Genomic DNA, 25,465 nt, shown 5'->3' with positions numbered 1-25,465 from the left:
CGCAACGTTGGTTCGGGGCTTTTTGCCGGTACCGTACTCTATTGTCCACTATCCACTCGCGCTGTAAAGCTAACCACATTAAAGAGTGCATAAAGTACGGATTTAATACTAAGCAGCATCTCCGACCAGTCTCTGGGGCTCCATCTTCAACGTTACGCTCGTTAAACAGCGCGCAACTGGACATCGTAACTTCCACTCAAGGTGCATCTACGATTTTTCCTTTATGATACAAACCACGGCAAATGTAGTGGGTCAATGCTGAAAACATCCCCACCCCGCCCGTTTGGGAGTAATGCTTTCCCAGCTGGGATAACGTGAAAATCATTTCAGATGCCGACCAAAGCAGCGAATCGATAAATTTTGAACCAACGGCGACGGTAGAGCACTTCGGTCGAATGTCGGAATGTCGCAAGAACAACGCATACGTGTAGCAAACAAACTTCCCGTAGCATGAGACATAATGCATGTTTGTGTTCACATGTTCTCTCGTAGTTCGACAACAAACCCCACCGGTAACAGATTCGTTGACCGAAGTGGAAATGGTTTACCCGGGCTAAGAAAACACGCCACATCCATTTTCCCAAGGCACATCACAGTGTCCAACCACTCTGCGGGTTGGCCTCTAGAGCTGTTGTTTTATTGTATGTTTTTAATTAAAAGCAATATTTTATTAAGTTTTTCTTTGCTGGCCCCCCTGACCCTGTTTCGTGCCACACCGATGCTGGCATGAAGTTCTTCGTCCTGTTTCGTTATATTCTGGTCCATTTATTGGAACCGATCCATAGAATCATGTCGCTTCCATCTGGTTTATTTTGTGTTCTACACTCCGGTCACATTCCATCACTTTGTTTCGTCTTTGCTGTGTGTGTGTGTGGGGAAAATGTGTTTTTTTCTCTCCTAAAGGTCCTGGACAGTACATGTTTTTTTTTTGGTCACTGCTAGAGCAAAATGTTCAGTTTGTCTTTTGGGTAAAATTGTTTTACTTGGTAAGGTGGACTGTTATTACCCGGGATCTGGTGTGTCTGACGCTTGTGACGTTGACGCACAAGTGGGAAAACTTTTTCCCCCACATTTCTGTTTCTACCGCAACGTAAGCATTATTTGGCAAATATTGAATTTGACATTCGTAACATGGGTCGAGCATGGTCGACTGTAATTTGTGCCAAACAGCTAGAAATTAGTTGACATTTATTGGTGTTACACGTGGTTAAATCTTCCACATACCTCGAACCAGATTTCCACGGAAGGTTACAATGTCAGGAAGCAAACGAAGGTGCCAGCTTTAGTGTGGAAAATAGTTGGCGAAATATTTTTTCATCCACTGTTCGGTCATTTTGTACCTATGTTTTGTTTTATTTACATATTTCCCTATGATTTACTTCCCTGTGCTGATCACCTCGCACTCAATCGTTCGGCACCAACTTTTGCACTCCCGTTACCTTTACAATTACCATCTGGTTCTGTGTCAGGATCTGCAAGCGGCCGGTCATAATGTGTCCGCGGCAAACATCATCCAGCTGAAGGTAAGTTGGGCGCTTCCATCAATTCGTGCGCTCGGTTTGGTTCATATTGCTAGCGATTGTGTGCTTCATCAAGGTTCGCCCTTACCTGCAACATGCTTCTGGTACGAACAATTGGCCTGGGATTCTTTCATCGCGACGGGAGTTAAGGTTTCTTCTGGCGTTTTTTGCAAGAAACAATGAGACAATTAGAATTCATAATTCGGCGCATCGGTATGCTAAGGGGATCGAAAATAAAACTATTTTGAAATTTCATGCATCTCAAACTGATCAGTCCATCCACTGCATTTCGTATGTAAAAATCCATATATCCACGTACCTTCCACCAGCATCATATCGAAACATTTCAACCTCATTTGCCTTTCAATTTCATTTCGTCTGTACCCATTGTGGTAGGTGTCGGTCGGTTGGGGTTATTTGTCTTTTCAATTTCATAAATTGTATTTCCCAAGATGAAACATGCTACTCATCCCCACATCTCCGCGCATTCCTGGACACATTTACAAACGACATTCATTTTTCATCCACCCTTCATTTGATCCGAGTATGGTCGCGCTGTAATGGATACGACCGAGAAGATTCCATTCTCGCATGTGTGTAGCAAAGCTTCACGTCAGACCGCTCCGCGAGAACGAGATGGGTTAAATTTGACCAGCTTTCTAAATCCTATCCGTCCGTACAGGTGTGTTGATCCAGGAGCTCGCTAATACCCTTATCCTTTCGCCCAGCAGTGATAGCAGGTCTTTGCATCTATTCTTCACCGTGGAAAATAAAATACACTTACTCATGCATGCTGCATGTTTTTGCTTCGTAGAACCATCTTACAAAGTAGTAGTGCAACCGTAATAGTGTAGCGTTTGTTCTTGCATGCTCAAGTGGGCACGCAAGCTGAATGGTACTCGAGGCTCTTCGGTTCACGTGGTTGCACGAGGTTGGAAAGGGTGCGTGTGAAGGGATCGTGAGGCCTTGCCTTACCCAATCTCGGCGACATCCGAGATGAATGGTTGGACGGGTTAGATGGATGGTTTGCATCACTTCCAGCGATGTACGATAAGGCGTACGGGACCGAAACCGAGCAGCGGTGACAGCGAGATGTATTTTGAGAGCAAAAGAAGAGTAGAAAAAAAACACACGGATCAGCTACCGGGTAAAAGGGAATGTAACCCAAGTGTACCAGTAACAAGAAGAAAAAAACATACTAACAACCTTCAAGGGAACAGTCAAGAAATGGGTTTTTGGTTGGAACACACGTGCCCGCACGCTATCTACCGTCAAGTGGACAAATGACAGGTGATGCTCTTCTCAGAACGGGGAAGGCCAGCTACCACCGTTTCGCTACTACAACCTATCCAGGTTGTAACTGCGTTGACATTTTGTCATCTCGAACAAATTGTACATCCGCCGGTGCCAAGTGTGTTCGGGCACGAACCGTTTTTGGGGTGCCGCTACCAATACTGCCCGCGTGATGAAACATGTCCCGTACCGTCCGAAACACCCATCAACCCGTCCACCTGTTCACCGTACGTAGAGATGATGGTTTGTGGTTTGCATTGAGATGTTCTCGTACGGTTGGGTACTCTTACGTCCCACTAGAACCGGTCAAGAGGGCTTATGAGCTCGAGTACCAACACGTTGGCGTGTCCGCTGTAACCAATGGGTGCTTCGTTCACTAATTTGATGCCGTGATTCTTTCCAGGGTGAACCGGGTGAGCCTGGACCACCGGGACCTCCCGGTCCCCCCGGTACATCCGGCACAATCGGTCTGGACGGACGTCAAGGACCGCCGGGTGATCCGGGACTGAAGGGCGATCCTGGTCCGCCGGGCGAAAAGGGCCCAGTCGGTAATCCTGGAACTCCCGGACTGCCGGGCGCAAAGGTAAATGGCACTTGATAGCGAGTTCCAACAATGTTAACTATACTGATTAATTTACCGAATTAACTTACACGATAGGGTGACCGAGGCGATAAGGGTGATCGAGGCCTAACGACACACTTCAAGGGTGATCAATTCCCTGCCGGTATAATTGAAGGTCCACCCGGACCTCCAGGACCTCCTGGTAAGTTGATGTTCCGTTGAGAAATTTAATGATCTCCCATTTTCTGATGATAATTTAAAGGTCAAATTCTCTCCATTTGTCTAAATTATATTAATCATTTAATTCTCAGGCCCACCCGGCGATAAGGGTGATCCGGGACCAGAAGGACCTCCAGGACCACAGGGCGAAAAAGGCCCACGAGGCAAACGAGGCAAACGAGTAAGTAAAAGTGGTTTATATAAAACGGTTCAATTATCCACTTTACAAACAAGACGTTGACTGACTGAAAGACAAATTACCTCCGAAATAGTGTAAATATGGTTAACTTCAGCACAATCTGTCACTTGTTATGCTGCTTTTAAAGTTTCCTTTACTAACAAACCTTCAATGTAGTGCTTATATAAAAAAAACCCCGAGCACGTGTTACTAACATTAGATTGATTGATAGTTTGTAAACAATATAATAGCGAATGAGACTTTTTTCCTTTTTTTTTGCACAGTTGTGCATGATGTATCAAAATTCGATATTTTATTTTTCTGCACCAAAATAAAACACTTTCCATTCGGTATGCAAAACGTAAAAGCTATCATACGAAACGCATCATCCCGGGGAAAAAAAACCAACAAGGAAAAGTGAAATACCATGCTAGCCTATCACCAAATCTTTCCAAATCACACATAAAACAAGATGAAAGAGATAAATATCATTCGAAAAGGCTTGCACATGGCGCTAGAATTGTTGTGTTTTGTTTGCTCCATTCTCATTTGCGGGTGGGAAAAATGGGACCCAACACATAAAAAAGCATCCCAGGCCCAAAGCGACCACAAATGCATCGCATGGAGGATCGTTTCTGCTTCCAGCAACACGAACGTGCAATCGTATGCGGAACGATTTTTGGTGCATGCTCTAGCATAAAAGCTTGTTGCAAAATAAAAACAAAAGCAACCGAAATAATCACGGACACCGGGACCGGGATTGTTCACGGGGACAGAACAAACATGGCAATGGTTGTGCAGTTGGAACGTTCGTTGGAACGTTTTCACACGAGATTGTTGCCCGTGCTTCCCGTGGGCCATCCCGTGCTGACAAATATTGCCTTGTCCCGGTGGTGGTAAGGTTTGGGCAATAAAAATTGTATTTAATTTAATTGGATTCCTTCCGCCATCACCGGCGGCCGGCAATGGTTTTTGGGCCTTTTATTTGGGCATGTTTGTAGATGTGTTTTTTTTGTTGTTGTTGGTACATGAGTTTAAAATAGATGGAGAAATATATATCTTCGATTTTATTTTTCAACACTCATTTGTTGGGTTTTTTTTATTGTCCATTTTTTCTTGTTTTGAGTGACAGAAATCGTCTTTTGGTGTTCTTTTTTCGGTTAAACCATTGCATGGAGTTTATCGGTCCATCTAACAGCTGATATCTGACACCCTACTTTGATCAATGAATTCCACAACGTTTCCATGCGCATCCACTAATAATGAGATTCCACAAATCACGCCCATTCTGTATCTTCTCACATAAGCTGTTGGGGTTCAACGTTCACCAACCGTATTCACTTCTTTCGATGTGCGTTTGTGTATCTTTTTACCATGTTTATTAGAATCTCAGCCATCAATCGAATCGAACAGGTTTTTTTTCTCTCTCTCCTTTCGCTCGCATGCTAACAACATCAAAGGACCTTTCAATCATCACCATCTAGCAAAAGAATCGTTGTCAAGCTTGTACCCACTGTCCATTTTCTTTCGTCCAAACGTGAGCATAAATTACATTGGATGGCACGGTACATCATTAATGCATAACCAACGCACCCTCAGCGGATGGTGCGATACAGTAATCTGGTTCGCTGTTTAATCAACGAGCTAGTTCCTTTCCATGTATGCTTTCGGATGCGCTTCTTCCATGCGTCACTATCTGATGTTTTGCTCGCTAGATTGTTAAAGCTCGTGTTACATGATAAACATCATCCAAATAAGCTCACTGTGTAGCACGATGCTACGTGTGTAAACGTTCGTAACAGTGATTTAGTCGTTTCGCGAACGACTCGTTCGAAGAACGAGTCGTTCCAGGAGCCTCCCACGAGCGGTGGAATCAACGTTCTTCTAAAACGGCAACTGCACACTGTTCCATTGAGATATTCAGGTGTGGTAAAATGAGCTAAAAAGAAAGAATAATTTTGTTCTAAATGTAAAAATAAAAGACAGCAAGGGTGTCGCGTAAAAAAACAAAGCCCAACCGTTAATCTTTACAAATCCCAGTAATAATCAGAATAATCGAAAGAATTGACTTTTTTGAATTGACGCTTTGGATGTAGATCTCTAGATCTTGGAGATCAAGTAGACGTTCTAGGTCATGGAGATTATTGTAGTTTTTTTTTTCAAAAAATTGGTGTTTTGATCTACATCTCTAGATCTTTGGATCTAGATCTCTAGTACTTGGAGATCTAGAACACGTTTTAGTATTTGGAGATTGTTGTCATTTTCTATCAATTTTATGGTTAGTTTTATTGGCAAACATTGACAAATTTTCTAACACTTTTAAACGTGTAAAAAAAATTGATCTGTTTGAAAAGATTTTGTTATTGCGAATGATGAAATTGGCCGCTCGGCCTATTGGAGATGAATTCTATTAGATTTGACCACGGAACAGCCATGCGTTTTTTTTTATAACTAAAGAAAGGTTTTTGTAAATTTTTAGTTCAAAAGTAAACCCAAAAAAGTAAACCCAAAAAAGTAAACCCAAAAAAGTAAACCGATTCAAAAATAAAGAAACTAAAAAAACAATTTTTTTGAATAATTTTCAACAAATCACAGTGATACAATCGCTTAACAAAACGGCAAATTAAATTAATCAAGCAGGTCAGTCCGTATTGAATTAAAAAAAAATTATCAAATGCAACAACAAAATACATTATTCTACGTGAAAACGTTTTATCGTCCATTTTGAAAAACCATTTCCATCACAGAACCAATTTGATAGGTAATGCTGAAAAATACTCAAATTTCCTCTAAATAGTTTTACATATTATTTCATTCCTTTCCAATCCAACTCCATCGTACTCCAAAAATACACCACCATCAACCAACAACTTTACTCGATGAACCATAAATGCAGGCTTGACCGAGTAGACCAATGCCGGAATCGGAAAACAAAAGCCATTAAACTCGTTCGCGACACCGGTTTTGCTGTGTCGGAAATGGAATGTGAATAGAAATTCCTAAATGGCGGTATGCTCCCACACTGCCACAAGTGGAAAAGTTTCGGTTTTGTTGCGTTAAAACAAATTTCGCACTCGTACTCGTACTCGGTACAGCGCGTATTGCAGGGCGTTGAACATCAATGGTATTAAAGTTTTCACTTGCAATTTCGGAAAATGGTGAGAAGAGTGTTTTTTCCTGCAAAATTAGTGCACCGGAATTTACCACCCTGGCCACCAAATACCGCATCGAATAATGCACAACCGTTTAATCTACCTCGTTTGCGTAAAGCATTCAGCCACCAGATGCAACAATGCACCTGATGAAGCACAATGTGCATCGTTCGATCGGTGCAAACGTGTGCAATTATGCTGCTCGATGGATTTGCCATTCAAATAAATGTCAAAAGCAGGGCGTGCGCTTGGGTGAGTTTATGATCGGTAATATGTATTGTGTTTCGGTTGTTCAGAGTTCTGATTAAAAAAATCCACACACGGTTTTGGGGATCCGGAAAATATTTACACCAAAAAGGTATACAAATTCAGCGTAAAACTATTCTCTTTTCGTGATAATTATATGGACGCAAATCACATTACTTCGTTTTCATATTGAAACCGTACAAATCGCACATTGGTCAATGGAAATCGAGAGATTTAATTCGGTTCGAGAAAAAAAACTTAAGTGCGATTATGGTTATTTATTGAATTGTAGTTATTGGTTTGCTTAACATAATTAATTTTGCGGTTACAATACGTTACATGTCGCGCGCGACATTCATCATGACGTATGGATTCCTATGCTCATCACACCACAATAGCGCTACCTGCACGGACAACCTATCTTTTGGCCGTGTGTGTGTTTTTGATGTTCAACCGTGTATTGGTTTTAACGATATGATGCTATTATTTCAATGTGGATTTAATAAAATGACCCCTGCACTTTGTAATGGCCGGCGTTAGCGTGCAAAAACCATACCGATGAATGTCACCGTAGATAACGCAGTACAGCAAGTAGCGAAAGTATCACGAGAACAACAAAAAAGGACACACCAACTACCGGAACAAATCCGCAGAAACCACTAACGATTGGTAACCGCACCGGCCATAGCCCTAGTGACAGGGGTTCACTTTTCGATCCATTCGCTACCAGTTCCATCCCGCACCGACAAACTATCTATTACGAAGCATCACGAAACCCCATTCAGGGTGGGGGGTCATTTCCTGTGCGGAATGTTGCACTGTTGTGAGGATTTATGTTATCAATAGTGTTTTACCAATTTTCGCTGCGGCGCTTCGATCCCGAGCTAAGTGAATGCGAGTTTGCTCGAAATACAAAGCATAAATTACAGGCACAATATGGCCATATTGGTGCATTGTGAACCGGGAGACCGGGGAGAAGAATGTTCGCACCAAGCGAAGGATCGACCTGAAACTTTTACGCACTGGTCATCGATTCGCTCAAACGCCATCGATAAATTTCCTGCGGCTATGATTTATTCAATTTTTCCCATTCATCTCATCGACAAGCACGCGGGAAGGTGCTTTGTGTAAATCCTGGACCCGCAGGTTGACCCCCCCACCCGGGGGAGGGATCGATGAGTAGGATGAGTTGAAGGGTAGGAGAACCAAAAAATGGTACCAAAAAGGCATCTATTTGTTACTTTTTGTCGTGGTGGAGGTTCGTAACGATCAGCAAACGGTAAAGAATAACAACACACATTTTCAACAACCTCAACTTGGCCCCACCAGCTCAACCGAAAGTACTCACCAAACCCCCGGGGAGGTTGAGAGTGTTGACGGTGACGGTGGTTTTTACGTCGGTGGACGAAACGATGGTTTAATTTAACTCATCCCATACGTCCTTATCCTTTCCCCCGCGGGTGTGCAACATTGAAACAACGCTCATTAGGCGTGAAATCACGTAATTTGTGAAGTTGTCGCATTGAATTGCTCCTTCAGCTTCCCACGTGACGTTTTGCGTACGTGTGCCGGTGCGATCGATCAAAATTTCGCGGAAAATCGTCACTTATATCATTCATTACATTTCGCTTAAAATGTGCACTCGCGATATCGTACAATTTATTTTCCTTTTCACATGAATTTCAGTCAATCATAATTAAAACGAGCTGCAATCGAAATCGATGCCGCTCCTGCCATATAAATGCTAAAAAGAATTACACAATGTAATTCCGCTCATATTTCAGCCGAATTTACATACACGAGTGATTGTGCAGATGCAACAAATAAATTTTTCTGGATTATTTTTTGCTGTGCTTTTTAACCTTTATACGATCACCATGAAGTCGAATTTCATGAACGAAAAAAATCTTCCAATATTTAACTATAGCAACAAAAATCAATTCAAAATTTCTCTTTTATTAAACTGAAGCGTCAACATTCAACTTCAACAAATAAAAAAAACCCTTGTGTTTTTGCATTTCTTGCGCGAGTAAATATTGACTGTAGCAAGCGTACACTATTTGTCCATTTTCAGTGAAATACAACAAGCAAATGGCGTTTATACAGAAAAGTGTACAATTTTATTGATTGCCGTTTCGTTTTTTTGGTTGGTTTAATAACAGCTTTGCTTATCAACTGTCTATCGAATAAGAGTTTTGCTTCTTTGTATGATTGTGAGATTTTTTTGTTTTGTTTCTAATCGCTAGTAGCTGGTAGTATAATTTTCTCCTATTTTAGGACACCTTTTGCGTAGCACCTTGTAGTCGTAGCCCTAATCCTCTAGCTTCCCTCCGCCACCTTACCGACGCTTAAACGCACCTGTTCTAACACACCCCGAGCAGCACAACAACAAACTCGAATATCCCTGTTCGAGATCGCACATGCACATGGGGCGCACATGGGACACGAGTCGTTCGTCTTGTTCCTCCATTTCAACGAACGACATGTAGTGAAAAAAGCAGGTAAGTGTAGCACCATCCAAAGAACATGATTCGATGTCTCCGCGCACGCTGGCATGCTCGTGCCCCACTGACACGACGCACATGACTCCACCATCAGCACTCGCACTAGGGAGATAAATGTTGATGGTAGCAATTTCACGTCACCCAAAGAACAAACAGCACTTTAGCACCGGGACGGGTGAAATGTCTTCGTAGAGCGGGTCTTCCGTTTTGCAAAAGCTGCAGCGGGAAAAAGACACATTCGATTAACGGTTGACAGCATCACGTGGAGGACGTAACGAGCCCGATGAGACAAGGGATGTACGGACCAACAGCACCCGCCACGGAATCACTCCGATCGTTCGCGTTGTTGTTCCATGCAGCCGTGCGCGATACACGATTGTGTCAGCGCCATGTCACGGGGTTGTTGTCGCGCATGTTGTTGAAAGTTATTTTCGCCCCTCGAATCTCGAATCCAACTCGGTTCGGTGGCGTCTATGTCTGTTGGAGTTTGTGTGTAATTCGTGCGATTTCGGTACCATTCGAAAGTAAATGCGATTGTGTCGTGCGTAGATTAATTTCCAATCAAATTATATTGCTTGTTTTAAACCTTCTTTATACTGAACACATTGTCTATGTCTTAATTTTTGAGTGCTGTTTTTTTATTGGAGTTTAAATCAACGTAATTTGGTATACAAATAGTATCTCTTAGATTACTTTTTCACTTTTATTCCTAATTTCGAGATATTATTTGATATTGCTCTGTCGTTTGTTGTTAAATGCTTTAATTAAAGTAGTAATTGTAACGTTTTGTCTTTTTAGATGTTATTAAACCTGTACCCGACTCCAACACCTTTCCCTTGAAAATATATCTGTAGTTAATACATTCGTATAAATCCTTTAGCACTCGCATTCTTTCCTCTGCACCCTTCCCTTGACGTCCCTTCGGTTGACAAGCGATTAAATTAATCTTTCACTTCCTTCCAAGCTTTATTTATGGTTATTAGTGTTTACCTTAATGTGCAGTACTAAAAGCCTTTTAGTAGAACGCGTGCCATCTGATGTGGTTTCGGTACGATTCGGTGTCACGCTGTTGTTTGTTGTTGGTGACGTTTGCGAATGTGGTGACAGATCGCACACATGGCGTTGGTTGGCCTTGATGAAGCGGTGTAGGTTGCTTGGCACTTTTGGTTTTGGTGTGTGTTTTTTTTGTGGCGGTTTAAATGCTTTTTTTTGTTCTGCTTCGACAATGATACACGCCGACGGTAGCGTTTTAACGATTCATAATAAGCTCCCGACTCTGTAATGGCGCAATAACTTGTATCGAAGTCATTCACCTCAAAGTAATTCTCCCTACTCTCCATATTCCTTTCTTTACGGTGCAACTTGCTATACACAAACGCTCACTGAAGGGCCCCGGAAAGGATGATGATTACGATGAAGCGACACTGACGCAGTTCCGTGGTCCCGTTGGACCTCCGGGCCCACCAGGACCACCGGGCCGTGATGGAACTCCCGGCAACAAAGGCGAGTCGGGTGAGGTGGGAGCACCGGGCTCGTTGGGACCGCGCGGACTGGATGGAATGCCCGGTGAACCGGGCATCGAGGGTCCACCCGGACTGCCAGGCTATCAGGGACCTCCCGGTGAAAAGGGAGATCCAGGAGATATTGGACCACCTGGCCTTATGGGTCCGCCTGGATTACCGGGCCCACCCGGCTATCCTGGAGTGAAGGGTGATAAAGGCGATCGAGGAGATTCCGTAAGTATCGATCCGATCTGTCCGAGCGCATCTTGCGACAGGCTTTAATCGTGCTTGCTGTTTCCCAGAAGTTCCGGAAAATGCGACGGCGACAGGATCACGAAGGTATGGCTGACGAACCTTACCGGGATGTGGTATATGGACCACCGGGACCTCCGGGACCGCCAGGACCGCTTGGCCATACGGGACCACCGGGACCGCGTGGTTACGATGGCAAGAAGGGTGATCGAGGAGAGAAGGGACAGAAAGGCGAATACGGACCGATGGGTTTACCGGTAGGAGACATTTATTTTGACGTGGGTGTGTGTGTGTTTTAGACGTAAAATCACCTTTCGTTTTGATATCTTTCCACTTAGGGTCCGATGGGTATGCGGGGAGATTCTGGTCCAGTGGGTCCAGTGGGTAAACCAGGACATCCGGTAAGTGTTTGGAATTCTCATTCACAAACATATCAGTAACTTAACATTAACACGAATATGTGTGTGTAGTTGTTTAAGTTGTGGTTTTTTTTTCTCCTATTCCTTCATGATCACTTCAAAAATTATTCATCCTTCTAAATCCACTACTAACAAATGCTGTATCACAAATGCCACATATTCGAACCATCCTTCATATGTTCCTTTTTTCACTTCTCTGTCTCTTCCTGCAGGTCTGGGAGTATTAATAAGGCTTTCTAATACGCTGACTTATCATAAAATGGAATCGGTTTGACAATGTTACATTTGAAGCTTGGTTTAACAACGCGAAACATTATGTTCTAGTGTTAATCATACCTCTCAGAACAGGATTATTTAATCGTACACGACAAATGCTGACCTACATCATGATGAGATTTGGAATGAGTGCAGCGCGAACTCTTTAATTTCTGCAAAAGCTTTCCGTTTAATTACTTCTAGATAAATGTTTGCCTAACAAATGCGGTGTTCGATATCAAGCTTCCTATAACTTACAACATCCAAATGCAATACACTAAGGATGTATAAGACATCCAGTTAGGAGTTTGTTTATTCCTATTCATTAAATATCTCCTCTAAAAGGCATTCATTTCTATGCTCCAAAAAAATCTTTCGTAAAATCATCTAAACATTCTAAGTAAAAAAAAGGTGAAAATAAAACCAAAAAACCACAAACTTTTGAGTGAAAAGAAAGCATCAGCCCACATCGCGTGACTGTTAAATGGTTGAAATTAAGAAAATCATTGTAGTATTTTTTATAAATGTTTACATACAAATGCGGTTGGTAGCGTATGGTCTAAAGCCGCAGGGCAACAAATGAAGTCCACAAACAGCGAAAGGAAGCATTCTACAGGCATTTAGTTTAAATCTGCAAAACTTTCGCGCTACTCCAAATGTTCACTACACAAATTGTTGCCAATGTTGTTGGTAGTATATTGCATTTAGTTTTAAAGCTGTCTACACTTCTCCCTTCTCGTCCCGTGTGTGAATTGAGCTCGATTGCTTACTCGATTTGTACTATTTGTCCTTGCTCCCGAGAACCGAACTGGTTCCTCCGTGGCGTGTCCGTGTCATATTTGCTGCAAACTGGTCAGTTAATACGCAAAATTGCCTTTCAAACAAAATGCACGTGCATGAAGATGAAATCTCAAAGTGAAGCAGCTAAATTTGATCTACAGTTGGCGTGCCCTCAAACACATACCCATACACACACACAAACACACATAAAAAACACGTAACATACATGAGCAAAAGCAGAACTTAAACCATACATATCTCCCATTCAAGTTTAGCGGAAAATCGGAAAACGAACGGAAAACGGAAGAAAATTTAACACTATACGATATACATAGCAACTAGTCTGTCTTTTTACTCTCAACACTTACCTTTACTAATGTTCTAAAAACCTACGAATGCAAACATAACTAGCATGACATGTTCGAGATGTATCCGGTACTTCCCATCACACACTTCCTCACAAGTTCGTGCGCACGATTCCATCCATACTCAAAAATACCTCCTCCAAAACATATTCCCCACACATTGGTTCCCCGTAACGTCCCTTGGTGCCAGTGTCCTGTTAATCTAATCCTGCTTTATCATTGCATATCTTCATGGAATGGGACTGCTGCAGCAAGGACGTTGTTAAGAATTACATTTCAAAGGGTGTGCGAAAGATCCACAATGAAATTTAGACAAAGAAAGTAGAGCGGTGCATATGGCAACACAGACATGAATGTGTCCACATGTTTGAGAAAGCTCAGCATAAATGTGTATTTTTATTTAATTTCACTCAAAACGATGACGTATTTTCGGAGCAGTTGAGCATAAGCCGTCGATGTGAGAGTAAAAAAAAATGGTAGAAATTCAGTAGATAGGATCAAATTGTAGAACCGAAGGCAGGCATCCATCAAAGCGCAGGAATTTTGAGAAGCAAAAGAATGGAAACATAAACTAAACGGTAAACTCATCCAGCACATAATCAATGTACCGTGTGACATCCGGACGACGTTGCCAATGACGTCCACGTAAAGGGCGTGTAACATCAACGTGACCTTCTTTTACATTATGTGTTTTTCCCCCCATTTTTTGGCATTACGTCAATCAATCTGTTCCGAAAGCAGCTAACAAAGTGACACATCCCGTGGACGAAATACCGGCGCTTAAAGCTCCGATTTGAAAGCTGCTGTCAAAAATCGTACCGAAAAAAAAAACATGGGAAACCAATCGGCAATGGCGCATCGCTTTAACCCACCATGATGGGGTAACCATCTTGTGTGTCTTCTTGCTTTCCACAACTTCGAAGAACGAAGACACGGCAAACGTTACAGCAGTCATCAACGAACCGACACGATTTCGTTATCGATTGGCATTTGATTTTCATCTTCGACTCATGATCATTTGCTACACCTGTGCCACGGTTCAGTGATAGTGTCCGTACCCTGTGCCCTATCGGGGGCTACCCTCTACCATTACCCAGCCACATGCGCAGCCGGAACATCGAAAGGCACATGTGTGTGGTGGAAGTGTTATTATCACTGCCAGTGAGCCGGCTTGAGATTTCGGTTTTTTTTTTTTTTGAGGACGAATCTGTTGAAGGGTCGGACTAACGTCTTCCAAATCACTTTCTCTCAATGTGCAAGAACCGATGCTCCAAAAAAAAAACCCCCAGGAAGATGTGTATCGAACGTATGAAAGAAAAGGAAAACCTTCGCTACTTTCGAAGAAAGATCCGATTTCCGAACCGTGTCCGAATCGTTGGTCTCTGCAGTGTCTGCACCAAGCCGTTTGATTAAAGTTTAAAGGGTTTCTGCTACTTCACTCGTTTCTTACTGTACGGCTACTCTGCTTTTCGTCCATACCGGTGACCGGAAGAAGCTACTCCCAGGGACCGATGCATTCAGCTAAAGTTTCTTATTGGAAAATCGCCGCACATACGTTCGATATGTATGTGTGTGTGTGTGTGTTCTTAACGACAAACAAAAACATACACCAGAAGCGGCCACCACTTTTCGATCAGGGCCAAAGCAGAATGCCAAAGCTTTTCCCAGCCAGATTTCATTGAATTTTCCCCACCCCGCACCGGTACCGGGGTTCGATTTCCGTTCCCTTCCGGAAAATGAAGCACACACACACACAGAGACCGTGTTTCAGATTTGCGATCGGATCTCATATAGCCAGTGAACTGAATTTGATGTTCAACTTCGCCGAGTTGGTTCATCCTGGCGCTGTGTACAGCGGGAAGCAGCGAATGGTAGTGGCCGGGTGGTTGAGTCTTTCGGAAGCGGAAGCATCTTGTTGAAAACTAATAAATATTTGAAGCAACGTTTTGCCAGGTTTCCCGGTCCTTTCGAGCGTACACACGAGCGAGATCGTGAGACGAACAGAACGGTTAGTTTGAAGTTGCTAAGCACCAGCAACGAGCGAAGGTTTAATATTTAACGATTGCTCGCCATCGCTTGTGAAAGGGCTTGCTTTGCGCGAATTCTCGTCCATTCTGGTCTGGGCCGACAAAACGGAACTCCCGGCTAGAGTGCTTAGCGAGTTGATGTGGAACATTTCTAATGACATGCTGAAAAAGAGCTCTCCGTATAATCTGAGCCATGTATTTCTTATTTCATTTGTCAATTCATCTAAAAATCCTTAAAACTTCTCGGGGTCCCTACAACATTGAACTTGGTGGTCAGTAGAATATGTTTCAAATATTCTCTATTATCCCATGTCCCTCTGAACACAAGAAAAAAAAGTACAAGAGGGTACGGAGTATTCGGCAGGGTTGTAATAATACCGTGACCGAATTTTATCCTTCAATTACCGCATTCTTACAAACCATCCCTCGCAAAATCCTCGCGTCCGTTAAATGGAGCATGGAGTTTCCCTTTTTTTCCCCACGTTACACATTTTCTTCCCTCATCAAAAAACCGGTTCACTACCAATTCCAGCCCCCAGAATACTGGACTCGGGGATTGAAAAATGTCAGATTGGATTCGATCGGTGGCAAGGTGATACACCACTTGTACCACTCAACAGCCCAACCACACAACACGACCTCCGCCGATCCCGGATACGGTTCGGTTGAAAAGTTGGCAAACATATGTTGGTAATAATTGGCTTCGATCCCGGTCAGTCGTAAATAATTGGCTATCCAGGGACTGAGAAATTGAGGGCTCATTCTAAGCGCTTATGTATAGCGCAGCCACACTACCGGGTGCGTGTCGACGAGCCTAGCACCATGGATTGGACGCCATATTTATGGGATGCTGGAATCTAACGTTTGTGGAGCGTGCAGATTTGCAGATTGTGCTGGAAAGTTTTCGATTTTTGTGCGGTGAAACGTGAGCAGTGGCATGGAAAGGATAAAAATCACCCAAAAACAAGAAACATAACCCGGAATACCAATCACACTCTGGACAGCTATTTTGTGTTGCACACAACACAACCGTACATATCGATGGGTCAAGTTGTAAGTGAGCAAATGTACGGTCACCATGTGGAATTGTATAAAATAGTAATTAAGCTATGGATAGTTTATCGGGTGGGCAAATGTTATTTGCCAATGCAGATAAGATCAATGGACAAAAAAAAGTACACAACAACCGGACACTGTTCGACAGAAGGTACTCACAAAACCCCGTTTTGCAGGTGAAGGTTGGAAATCCCAACAAGAAAGGACTTCGTAAACTCCGTTCAAAAAATACACCCACACACAGATTTACTGTTTCACAGGTAGATAATGAATGGGAAAGGAAAATAAAAACTAACCTGTCAAGAAGCAAATGGACATAATTTTTATAGTATACAAAAGCCATTGTAAATAGCTGAGAGTATGAATGAAGCTAATAAGAGAGAAAGAACGGATCCCGAAGAATCGTGTTACTTTAGAGGAAAAACAAACAAAAAAATGGGTGCAAAGTGTAATGCAATGGAAGGAAAACAAACACAAACCACAGTCCAAACCGATGCCAAAACGAGTTAAGCAAAACACACCAGTAAATAGGAGCAAAATTTAAGAAAACAAAAGGAAGCAAAACCATGGTTATACATTAAGTTCATTAACAAAACAATAAATAAACAATGGATAGCAGGAAGTCTGGAAGGAAGAAAATGTAACATCTACAATGCATGTTGGTGTTTGGTTTTATTTTTTGTTTTTCGATTAAAGCAAAACGAATGAAATGCATGTAGGTTATGAAACTTCTCGATGAAAAAATAGTTTTACTAATTTTACATATTTTAATGAATCAACATTATGGCATAATTTTAATTTGCTTCAATCGATTGCTTCTTGGGAAATTGTCGCCTAGTTTATACTAACCTTCATTTTCACCTTTCATTTTCAATCATAATAATGTGTTGCAACATATCTCAACCTATCAGCACCTATCTTATACAATACCTTTGCTGATATATATTAGAAATACTTTTGCATTCTGTATAGAAAAATGCATCGAATTTCACACGCCAATTAACACACTCTGCAACGGTACAAATTCATGCTAACTTGTCACAATGTGCCACTTGCAACATGTTCCAACATCATCCATTTTCCAGCTAGAGCAAACACCATTACAAAGCCTCCCATCTCATGCGTAATGCAATTAAAATCAATTCCGACAGATGATAAATATTTAACAACAAGCTCACCTGCCCTCATCTAGTGGTACTAAACAATATTGTGCTACAAAACAAGCGCATCCTTACATACTTAAAAAGTGTTTCTCAACGAAAACCCAATTCATCCAATTCCGAATCAAATTGTTCTTCGCCCTTCGTTCGAATAAATGCTTCAAGTGTAACGAAATCCTTCTTCCCCTAAAGCGTTATCCTTTTGTCAACGAAATGCTTGTTTTTTTTTTTTTCGTTCGGTGTGAGCACTTGTTCTTCTCATTTCCCTTTCCAACACTAACCATCATCACTTGTAAGAGATCAATTGAAAATCAAATTAAATGCTGGCTGCCTTCGTATCCCACATCGTATACACATCCCCAAAGCTAACCACAATAGCCTTTCGATTGCGTTTGCGATTGGAAAATCTTTTGCTCTCGTTCTACACTTGGCTGAAGTATTCCGCTTAATGTGGTTCCTTTACCGATTCACTTAAAAAACTGGGGACCGTTATTGAACGACTGTAGGGAAAATTGGAAAACACTCTCATCGCGTGAAGCTGGCAGTGAAGTGAACGGCAGGAAGTATTGGTAGAAATCAAAAGAAAGTACAACTGAAACAGGTCCTGTTTTATAAAGAGAGAAGACGTCTTTTTCCTCCAGTTCCAGGATGACTGCATTTGCATCAATATTGCTTTCTACGTCATAGCGCTTTACCTTCTTCCGGTGCGTTTAATTTATTTTCTCTGTAGAATGCATTCTACTGAAAATGTCAAAGAGCTAAGATGCAATAAATACTCCGTTTCGTAGCCTATTCGCGAAATCATCTATCATCGCAGAAAGTATTGAAACGTGAAAAAGGACGTCTTCCGTTTTGTACAAACGCTAGTACCAAAAAAGTAACAAAATTCAGCTTAAAATCCCACAAGCAATTCAATCTAACCGTATCTACCACCATCGAGCAGTAGAAGATGTTTTGAAGGATTGAAAATTATTTTGGTAATCATTCGTTTCCTTTCGTGTACCGTGATTATCCCAAAAGTGAAATTGCGAATCCACCTTTTTTTGTTACCATTTTACTAACTGCTTGAAAGGAAGCTAAAAAACCCTATACTTCTCGGAAACATTATTATCCTGCTGCCAGTTGCTTTCCATCATCATGTAATACATTAGCTTGCAAAAAAAGGGGTATTCATAATGAACTCAAGCATGGAGCAAAAAATAACGAAACAAAATTTCAATTCACGATGTTTTATTAAAATACAGTTAAAAAGCGATTGGTAATCTAGCGAGCAAAAACAGAAAACCACAAATCGATTGGTTTGTGTGTTTAAAAGCATTTAAAGTTCATCTCACCTTCAGCGCGATGTGATCGTGTCGACTAACGCCAAATCGTGCATTAAAACGGTGGAAAATAATACAATAAGTACGACAGTGTAATGAAAAACCGCTTCAACTTCCATGCTACGCTTTTCCACCTTACCAAACACGCACCAGCCAGAAACGGGCTGCACCATCCATTTGTACCACTCGTGAGTACGTGGTCTGGTTGGGCACCGGAAAAGCGCGTTTAATTAGAATCGCACGCGGACCTGTAGCATCCTCATGTACTAGTACGCCTGGATGAAGGCAATCGATGAGGCAGAACGTTTTCAGGGGGCTTTTGGGCTTCACATCCTTTCCATTACCGAATCACCCGCTTTCGTCTGCCCGTTATGGCTACGATGCATTCGAGTCGTATGAGTTCATTCCACTAATTTTTCCACTCGGTCCCCAAAAAACCCTATCCCACCTCGCACCGAACGCTCGCTTTTTGCTAACTCATTTAATTGAAATTATATAATTAATGAAATGAAATGGAATTTTAAAGCACACAGTCCTTCCACCATCATCCTCCTCCTTATCTGCAACTTTTCCATCCCACCCACCGCACGAGTATTCGACCCTGTACACAAATGTTGCCAATGCTAAAAATGGCTTCTTCCAAAACATACCAAACCTCTCATTCTGCACTTTTCCCTTCTTCGCTCGGGAGCATATCGTTCGATTTTAGGCTTTTGGAAATGGTCCAGTTCAGTCGTTCGTGTTCGGATACTGTTTTTTTTCTCTCTTTCATCTCCTTTCATTTCCGACCCTCCGTTTTCCGACCAATTTCCCGACTTTTCCTCCCTCCTCGAAAAATGGTTGGCGATTGGAGGTTTTTGTTTAATCAACCGAACGGAAGCGAACGCTTCGCCGGGACGGTGGATGGAATGCCGGCGAGGATCAAGGATATCCTTTCTTTGTAAAGTGTGAATATACTCTCCTGTTGCCTACCGAACTACGGTAACACCACCTGAAAAACGTTGTAATTAAAAGCGTAAACTTTTCTCTCAGTTCTCCTCAACGGCTACTCGCTTCCTGGAAGCTTTCCCGCCGATCTGCTGTTTGTTTCGAATCGAGTTTGATTGAATGGATCTTATTTATCTACTGGTTCGATTTTTCCCTCCTCTCGAGGCATAGTTACACAATGAAAGGATGCTGCATGTGGTGCAAATGGATGAAATTCTTCAGCTTTACCGGTGAATGGTGTATAAGTTTACATAGGAAAATAGATTTCCTAAAGCTATATCCTTTCTGCTCGATTGCTTCCATCAAACTCATCATGTTAAATAATTAAAGAAAATCATTTCGGACAACAGACAATGGACACAATAGGAGACTTCCTATTGGACGCAACACTTTCCAGACAAAACCGTACCTTGAGCTTTACGGCAGTTAGGTACACCAACAAAAAAAGACTCAAGCTTCCGCAAAATATTGGTGGTGGAGTAGTTTGTGTGTGTTTGATTAAAAAAACGACTCACTAACTTTGTTCACCTACAACACACTTGTTGAGTTATAATACTTTATTACTTTTGTTTTTATTTTTTATTTCCGAAACTTTCTTTCCTTTCGGGACTCTTACCTTTAGGGACCGCCGGGACTGGATGGTATGAAGGGCGCACAGGGCGAAACCGGCAACAAGGGAGAACGAGGCGATCCGGGACTACCCGTAAATATGCTCAACTGTCTCAGTGACGTTTGCGAACGGATGGTACCCTCCACCCCCGTCCACCGCCCATCCTAATCTGGCTTGTAGAAGTGTGCCGTATATTCAGCTGTGCAATGCATCAGTCAACGATTCTTTCCCAACTTGCAACCTTTGCATCCCGGATGACTCGCATTTCACTTCACTTTTCATGCATTTGCATCCTTGCATCTATATACCTTTTCGGCACAGCGCAACAAGAGCAACCACGGTGAAAGTAATTTAAATTAAATAAATTCACCTCTCCATCTCATCCAGTGCCATCCAGACGCATAATTACACATTCAACACACATCGCGCTCATCTTGCTTTCTGACTTGGGAGATGAAAATCATCCAATGTAAAGTTACGAGTGGAATGAAAACAGCTGGCATGTGCTAGTGAACAGGCAAGTGTAAAGCAGCATCAATGGAACAGCTCCCGTGCAGCTACAACGCTGATAACATACTTACCAAACATCGGAACGAGCCATCTTGTTACTTCTTGGTTTGTTTTTTCTTTTTTGTTTAACGACCCTTTTTGCGTATGTGCCTGTAAGGAGGAGGTTTCATTATAAAAGTTTTGTAAATAAACGCGCATAAAACAACCAACATACCAAGTGAATAAAACAACAAACAAAAAAAAACATAACAACAAGGTAACACATATTCCATCACATTCATCCTACCTATCCGCTATCGGAGGGTTTGGAGTTTTGTAATGTGTCTCTCCCTTTGAAAGTTTGTTGAATTTTTATGTCTTCTCGTTTTGCTTGTCTTGACTGAGGGAATTCAATTTTAGCCGTTTTTATGATACACCACCCATCCACACTCGTAGCATATTTACCATTTTATTTCGTTCAAAGATTCCGAGTTCCTCTTCTCGTGCTGTGTTTCAATTTCCTATCGCATTGAGGAGTTTCATTTTCAAGCATGGAGTGTAAATGAAACATTTCAAGGTTTTTTTTTCCACAATCATCAAAGCTGTTTGCCGTACAGGAATGGAAATAACTTCATTTCAAGAAGATGACATTATGCTGTGTGATTTATACTAAAACCAACATACATACATCCAGCATCCGGTGGAGACATCCGGACAAATGCAAACGGAACGGATGCCCCCCAAACAGTGGGACCGTGTGATGACGCATTCTTTCCTTAGGGTACGGATGGCATTCCCGGCCAGGAAGGTCCTCGGGGGGAAAAGGGTGGTAAAGGCGATCCGGGTCCAATTGGAAAGCGTGGCCGTAAGGGAGATCGTGGCGATAAGGGTGATCAGGGCGTCCCTGGGCTGGATGCACCGTGTCCCTTAGGGATGGACGGATTACCACTGCCAGGATGTGGTTGGCGTGCTCCGAAAGTGGTAAGCGAATGGAATGGGATGCCCAACCACTCAAACAATTTTCATTTTTTTTGACGATGACGAACACAATGTCCTTTGCTAATAATTTGGCTCTATCTCTCTCCCTTTCTCTCTCACACACGCTTTAGTATCAGGAACCGATCTTACCATCACCACCACACAAGGACTATCTGCCCGACGTGACAGGCACTGAGAACGAAAGTGAATATGTAGAGGAAGAGGACGATGGAGCACCGGAAACTGAGGACTACGAGGAGGAGTACGTAGAGAACGAAAACGGAAACTGATCGAACGGAAACAGGAAACTGCTCGCCAGTACATTCTTCCGTGGTGTGAAAAAGATTTTAAAAAAAGCATTAAACATCCCGTGAATGTGTGTGGATCCCAAAATGATGGACATGTTTAATTTTACCAACAAACAATCAAAATTTCTCTACCTGTTTTGGCTGCATTTATTTTCTTTTGTGTTTTTTGGTCGATATCCATTTTTCCCATGCAAGTGATGTGGTTCGACTTTAATTCTATTATTTGCCGTGCGTTGATTAATTTATTTCGATTGCCCTGTGTGACCGTATTCCGATGGGCATTCTAAAGCTCTGGGCAAGCTCAACACAAAAACCGATTCCGATGTGCAAAAAGGCCAATGTATGTAAATGAAACCTGCAAAAACCGATGGAAGGATGGAAGCAAATGGAGGGAAAAATAAACTTCCATCTTCCATTCTTTCCCTTCCTGTGTCAGCGCCAGCGCGAACACGAAACAAAACGTGTGCCTCGAAATGATAGATGTAAATTAATTTAAGCTACAACAATCCGTATCAGATTTTTATTTTCGCTGCATAATTTATGTGTGCACACACACATACACACGCACACCGACACGTGAGCATGCCCGGTGTGTTCCGTGATTGCTCGCGTCTATGATTCATTTGCGTACGTGCGCTACATTATAGCAACGTGGCAACGGTTGACATTCGCCCATCAGTGATAAATAGTAAACGAGGTAGTTTTAATCAGCTTTTCACTTTCCCCCACCCGATCGGGAAGGTAATTTGCCGAAGCTTGTGTTTTATTTGTGTATGCCCAGTACAAGTTTGATGATCGTTTAAGATATCGCAAATATTTGCAGTTTGAGGTTTTCGAAATCGAAATGATATGATTGTTGTAAGAAAAACGAAAAACGATTTTCCTAGCAATGTAATTTAAGTATGGAGATAAAATTATGTAAAAATAAAACAGGGTAAAATTGCTATTGCTATAACGTGTGTCATATTCACACCCTTTATTAAAGTGTTGCGTTTTAATTGTTTGGTTTCTATCTTGGCATGAAGTTAATGTTGTTTCTCTCTCTTACTCTCTCCGGTTGGTGTAACGACGCTTAAGGTTATACTGGCTATTTATGGCTTATTAGACTTACTTTTACCACGTAGCTGGATAGTCAGTCTTTGCTACGGGGGACGGTCTGGATGGGATTTGATACCCGAGTCTTGCTGTATGGAAACGGCGTCTTTATCACATACACTACCGGACCGCCAAAAACATTTATTTTTACCGTTTTTAAATTACTCAACCTTCGGGTAAAACATCGTTATTTACATATAAAACACTTAAATTTGTTGAAAGCTTAAATTCATTTAAAAAACAGAATCAAAAACCAATAATGAAACATTTTGTTAAAAAAGTAAACCGACCAATTTTCAAAATGTGAAATTTTTCAAAATACCTTCTTGGCGCCTGCAAGATATGCAATTGAAATACATTATTTTAGCTCATCCACCTGCAAGTGAAGAAACAAGCGCATGTTCTATTGACAAGAATAAAGTCAATGAATTCTAGTCCGTTTAAAATATTTTAATATTTTTTTTTTTTTTTATACAATACGATTAATGAATTTCCATTCTAATGTTATGTCGATTGCATACACTTTAGGCGTAAACGAAAAACATCGATTTTTAACTTTCGTTCAATCGTCCGCATGTTCCTATAGGTACAGCCGTTCTGTTACATACCGTTTTCCAGTATTTTCATTAGTAAGATTTCTTGCCTTAATTTTAAGCATTTTCTGAATTTGTGCTTTAAGAAAACAATCTGTGGATATTTATGACCGTACGGCGAAAATCCAACGAAAAATCGATAGCATATTACAATTTATTTTCATGCTAAAGTTTCTCAAACTATATTGCTCGTTATGATTCCTCTATTCAACGTGTTTAGCATAACTATCAACTTTCTTTTAATTGTTTCACTAATAAAATTGGAATAACCATTGCTGCAACCAGACAAATTTTACAACCAAAAACTTATGCAGTGCAGTTACACTACCAACATGTGTACCAAATGCACTGTTATTGTTTAACCCGAATAGCTGAAACACACTTGTCGCAAAAACAATCAATTGCCCTCCAAAACGCAACCCGTTACACTGTGTAATTATGACCGGTTACAGGATTCGCGTCATGAGGTTGTGGTTCATCCTGTTGCTTACACAAATCGTCCACGGCAATGGCCAGGAATGCACCAGGCAATACACCAAATGCTTCTTATAATTATGGTCCTTTGCTGCACTCGACCAAAAAACAAAAAAAAAGGAAGAAACTGACAACAGGAGAAGCTCAGAAGCTGCTGCACGACTCATCAACGATTGAGCGGACTCGCGTTCTCGTGGGCACAGATAAAAACCTAAGCGAAAGTAAAACAACGAACTATGCAAGAGATGCGAAGAAGGAATGTCGTTTCGAAACCTGCCAATTATGCCAGGACGCCTGTGCCGATGATGGAACGAAGCGAAGCCAATTTCCGGTCAACATCCACCACGCTCCACGACAACTCTTGTTCAATCGAGCGCATTTGACGAACCACCAAATTTCCATCCGTACCGCCATAACGAAGAAGCAGGCTTCAGAGACCATCTCGGACATGCCCTTGTCGATTTATTACTTAGGGATCATTCAATTATTACGTAACACTGGAAGTGGGGAAAGGGTGGAGTTACTGGCAGCGTTACGATTTGTTACACAGAGGAGAGGTAAGATTAGAACTAAAATTCTGAATTTTTAATGCTTCCTTGAAAACTATCGGCTAAGGAACACAAGATCGATAGTGATCGAAGATAGAAATTATTGTTCGACTGTTTCCTATCGTAAATTTCCCAATGATCGTTCGGTAAAAATCACCAGAAACGATTGTTTGACACCAAGAGTACATTAAGGCACCTAACGGACAAGGTGTTGTATTTGTAAAAAAAAGGATCGTTCACGACCGAGTTCGTGATCGTGTTTGTGAAGGCTGGATTCCAAAGCTCACCTTTCGTTTCCGGCGTGTCACCCTCGTCTATTCTGTCACAAAAAATGTAAGAAGGCTTTTAACAGGTTTTGTCACGCTAATGGACCTGCTGGATAGCCGCTCGCGTTACGTAATAGTTGAATCATCCCTAAGTACAAAAACTCAGCAAATGCTGCGCGACACGGCGACACACCAGGACACCAGGCAGCGTGATGCAGAGAGATGCAAATTGAAATGATTGCACCGGCTATTTCCGGCACGGTTTATCGTGCGAATAATGAGCGAACCATGTTCTAAGAAGGGAA

General features: G+C 41.9%; 1 protein-coding gene across 5 annotated transcripts in view; it reads left to right on the top strand.

Annotated features, from left to right (window-relative positions):
- The window catches only part of LOC125761263 (collagen alpha chain CG42342-like), an 83,085-nt gene extending 59,917 nt beyond the window's left edge, over positions 1-23,168 (top strand). For 2 of the 5 annotated variants that reach the window (XM_049422230.1, XM_049422228.1), the window contains 9 exons: positions 3,217-3,396; positions 3,472-3,577; positions 3,687-3,775; positions 11,063-11,410; positions 11,479-11,685; positions 11,767-11,829; positions 20,422-20,502; positions 21,679-21,879; positions 22,008-23,168. In XM_049422230.1, the coding sequence (XP_049278187.1) occupies positions 3,217-3,396; positions 3,472-3,577; positions 3,687-3,775; positions 11,063-11,410; positions 11,479-11,685; positions 11,767-11,829; positions 20,422-20,502; positions 21,679-21,879; positions 22,008-22,166 (1,434 nt within the window). In that variant the 3' untranslated portion in view covers positions 22,167-23,168. Of the gene's footprint in view, positions 1-1,469; positions 1,524-3,216; positions 3,397-3,471; positions 3,578-3,686; positions 3,776-11,062; positions 11,411-11,478; positions 11,686-11,766; positions 11,830-20,421; positions 20,503-21,678; positions 21,880-22,007 lie in introns of all 5 variants that reach the window. The other 3 variants (XM_049422232.1, XM_049422229.1, XM_049422231.1) reach the window with 3 other exon arrangements.
- Positions 23,169-25,465: the final 2,297 nt, after the last annotated feature.

This window comes from Anopheles funestus, chromosome 2RL (genome assembly GCF_943734845.2).
Source record: "Anopheles funestus chromosome 2RL, idAnoFuneDA-416_04, whole genome shotgun sequence".
In the NCBI taxonomy this organism is placed as follows: domain Eukaryota; kingdom Metazoa; phylum Arthropoda; class Insecta; order Diptera; family Culicidae; genus Anopheles; species Anopheles funestus.
Note: the sequence above shows the minus strand (reverse complement) of the source record. Positions and strands in the feature narration are given on the sequence as shown.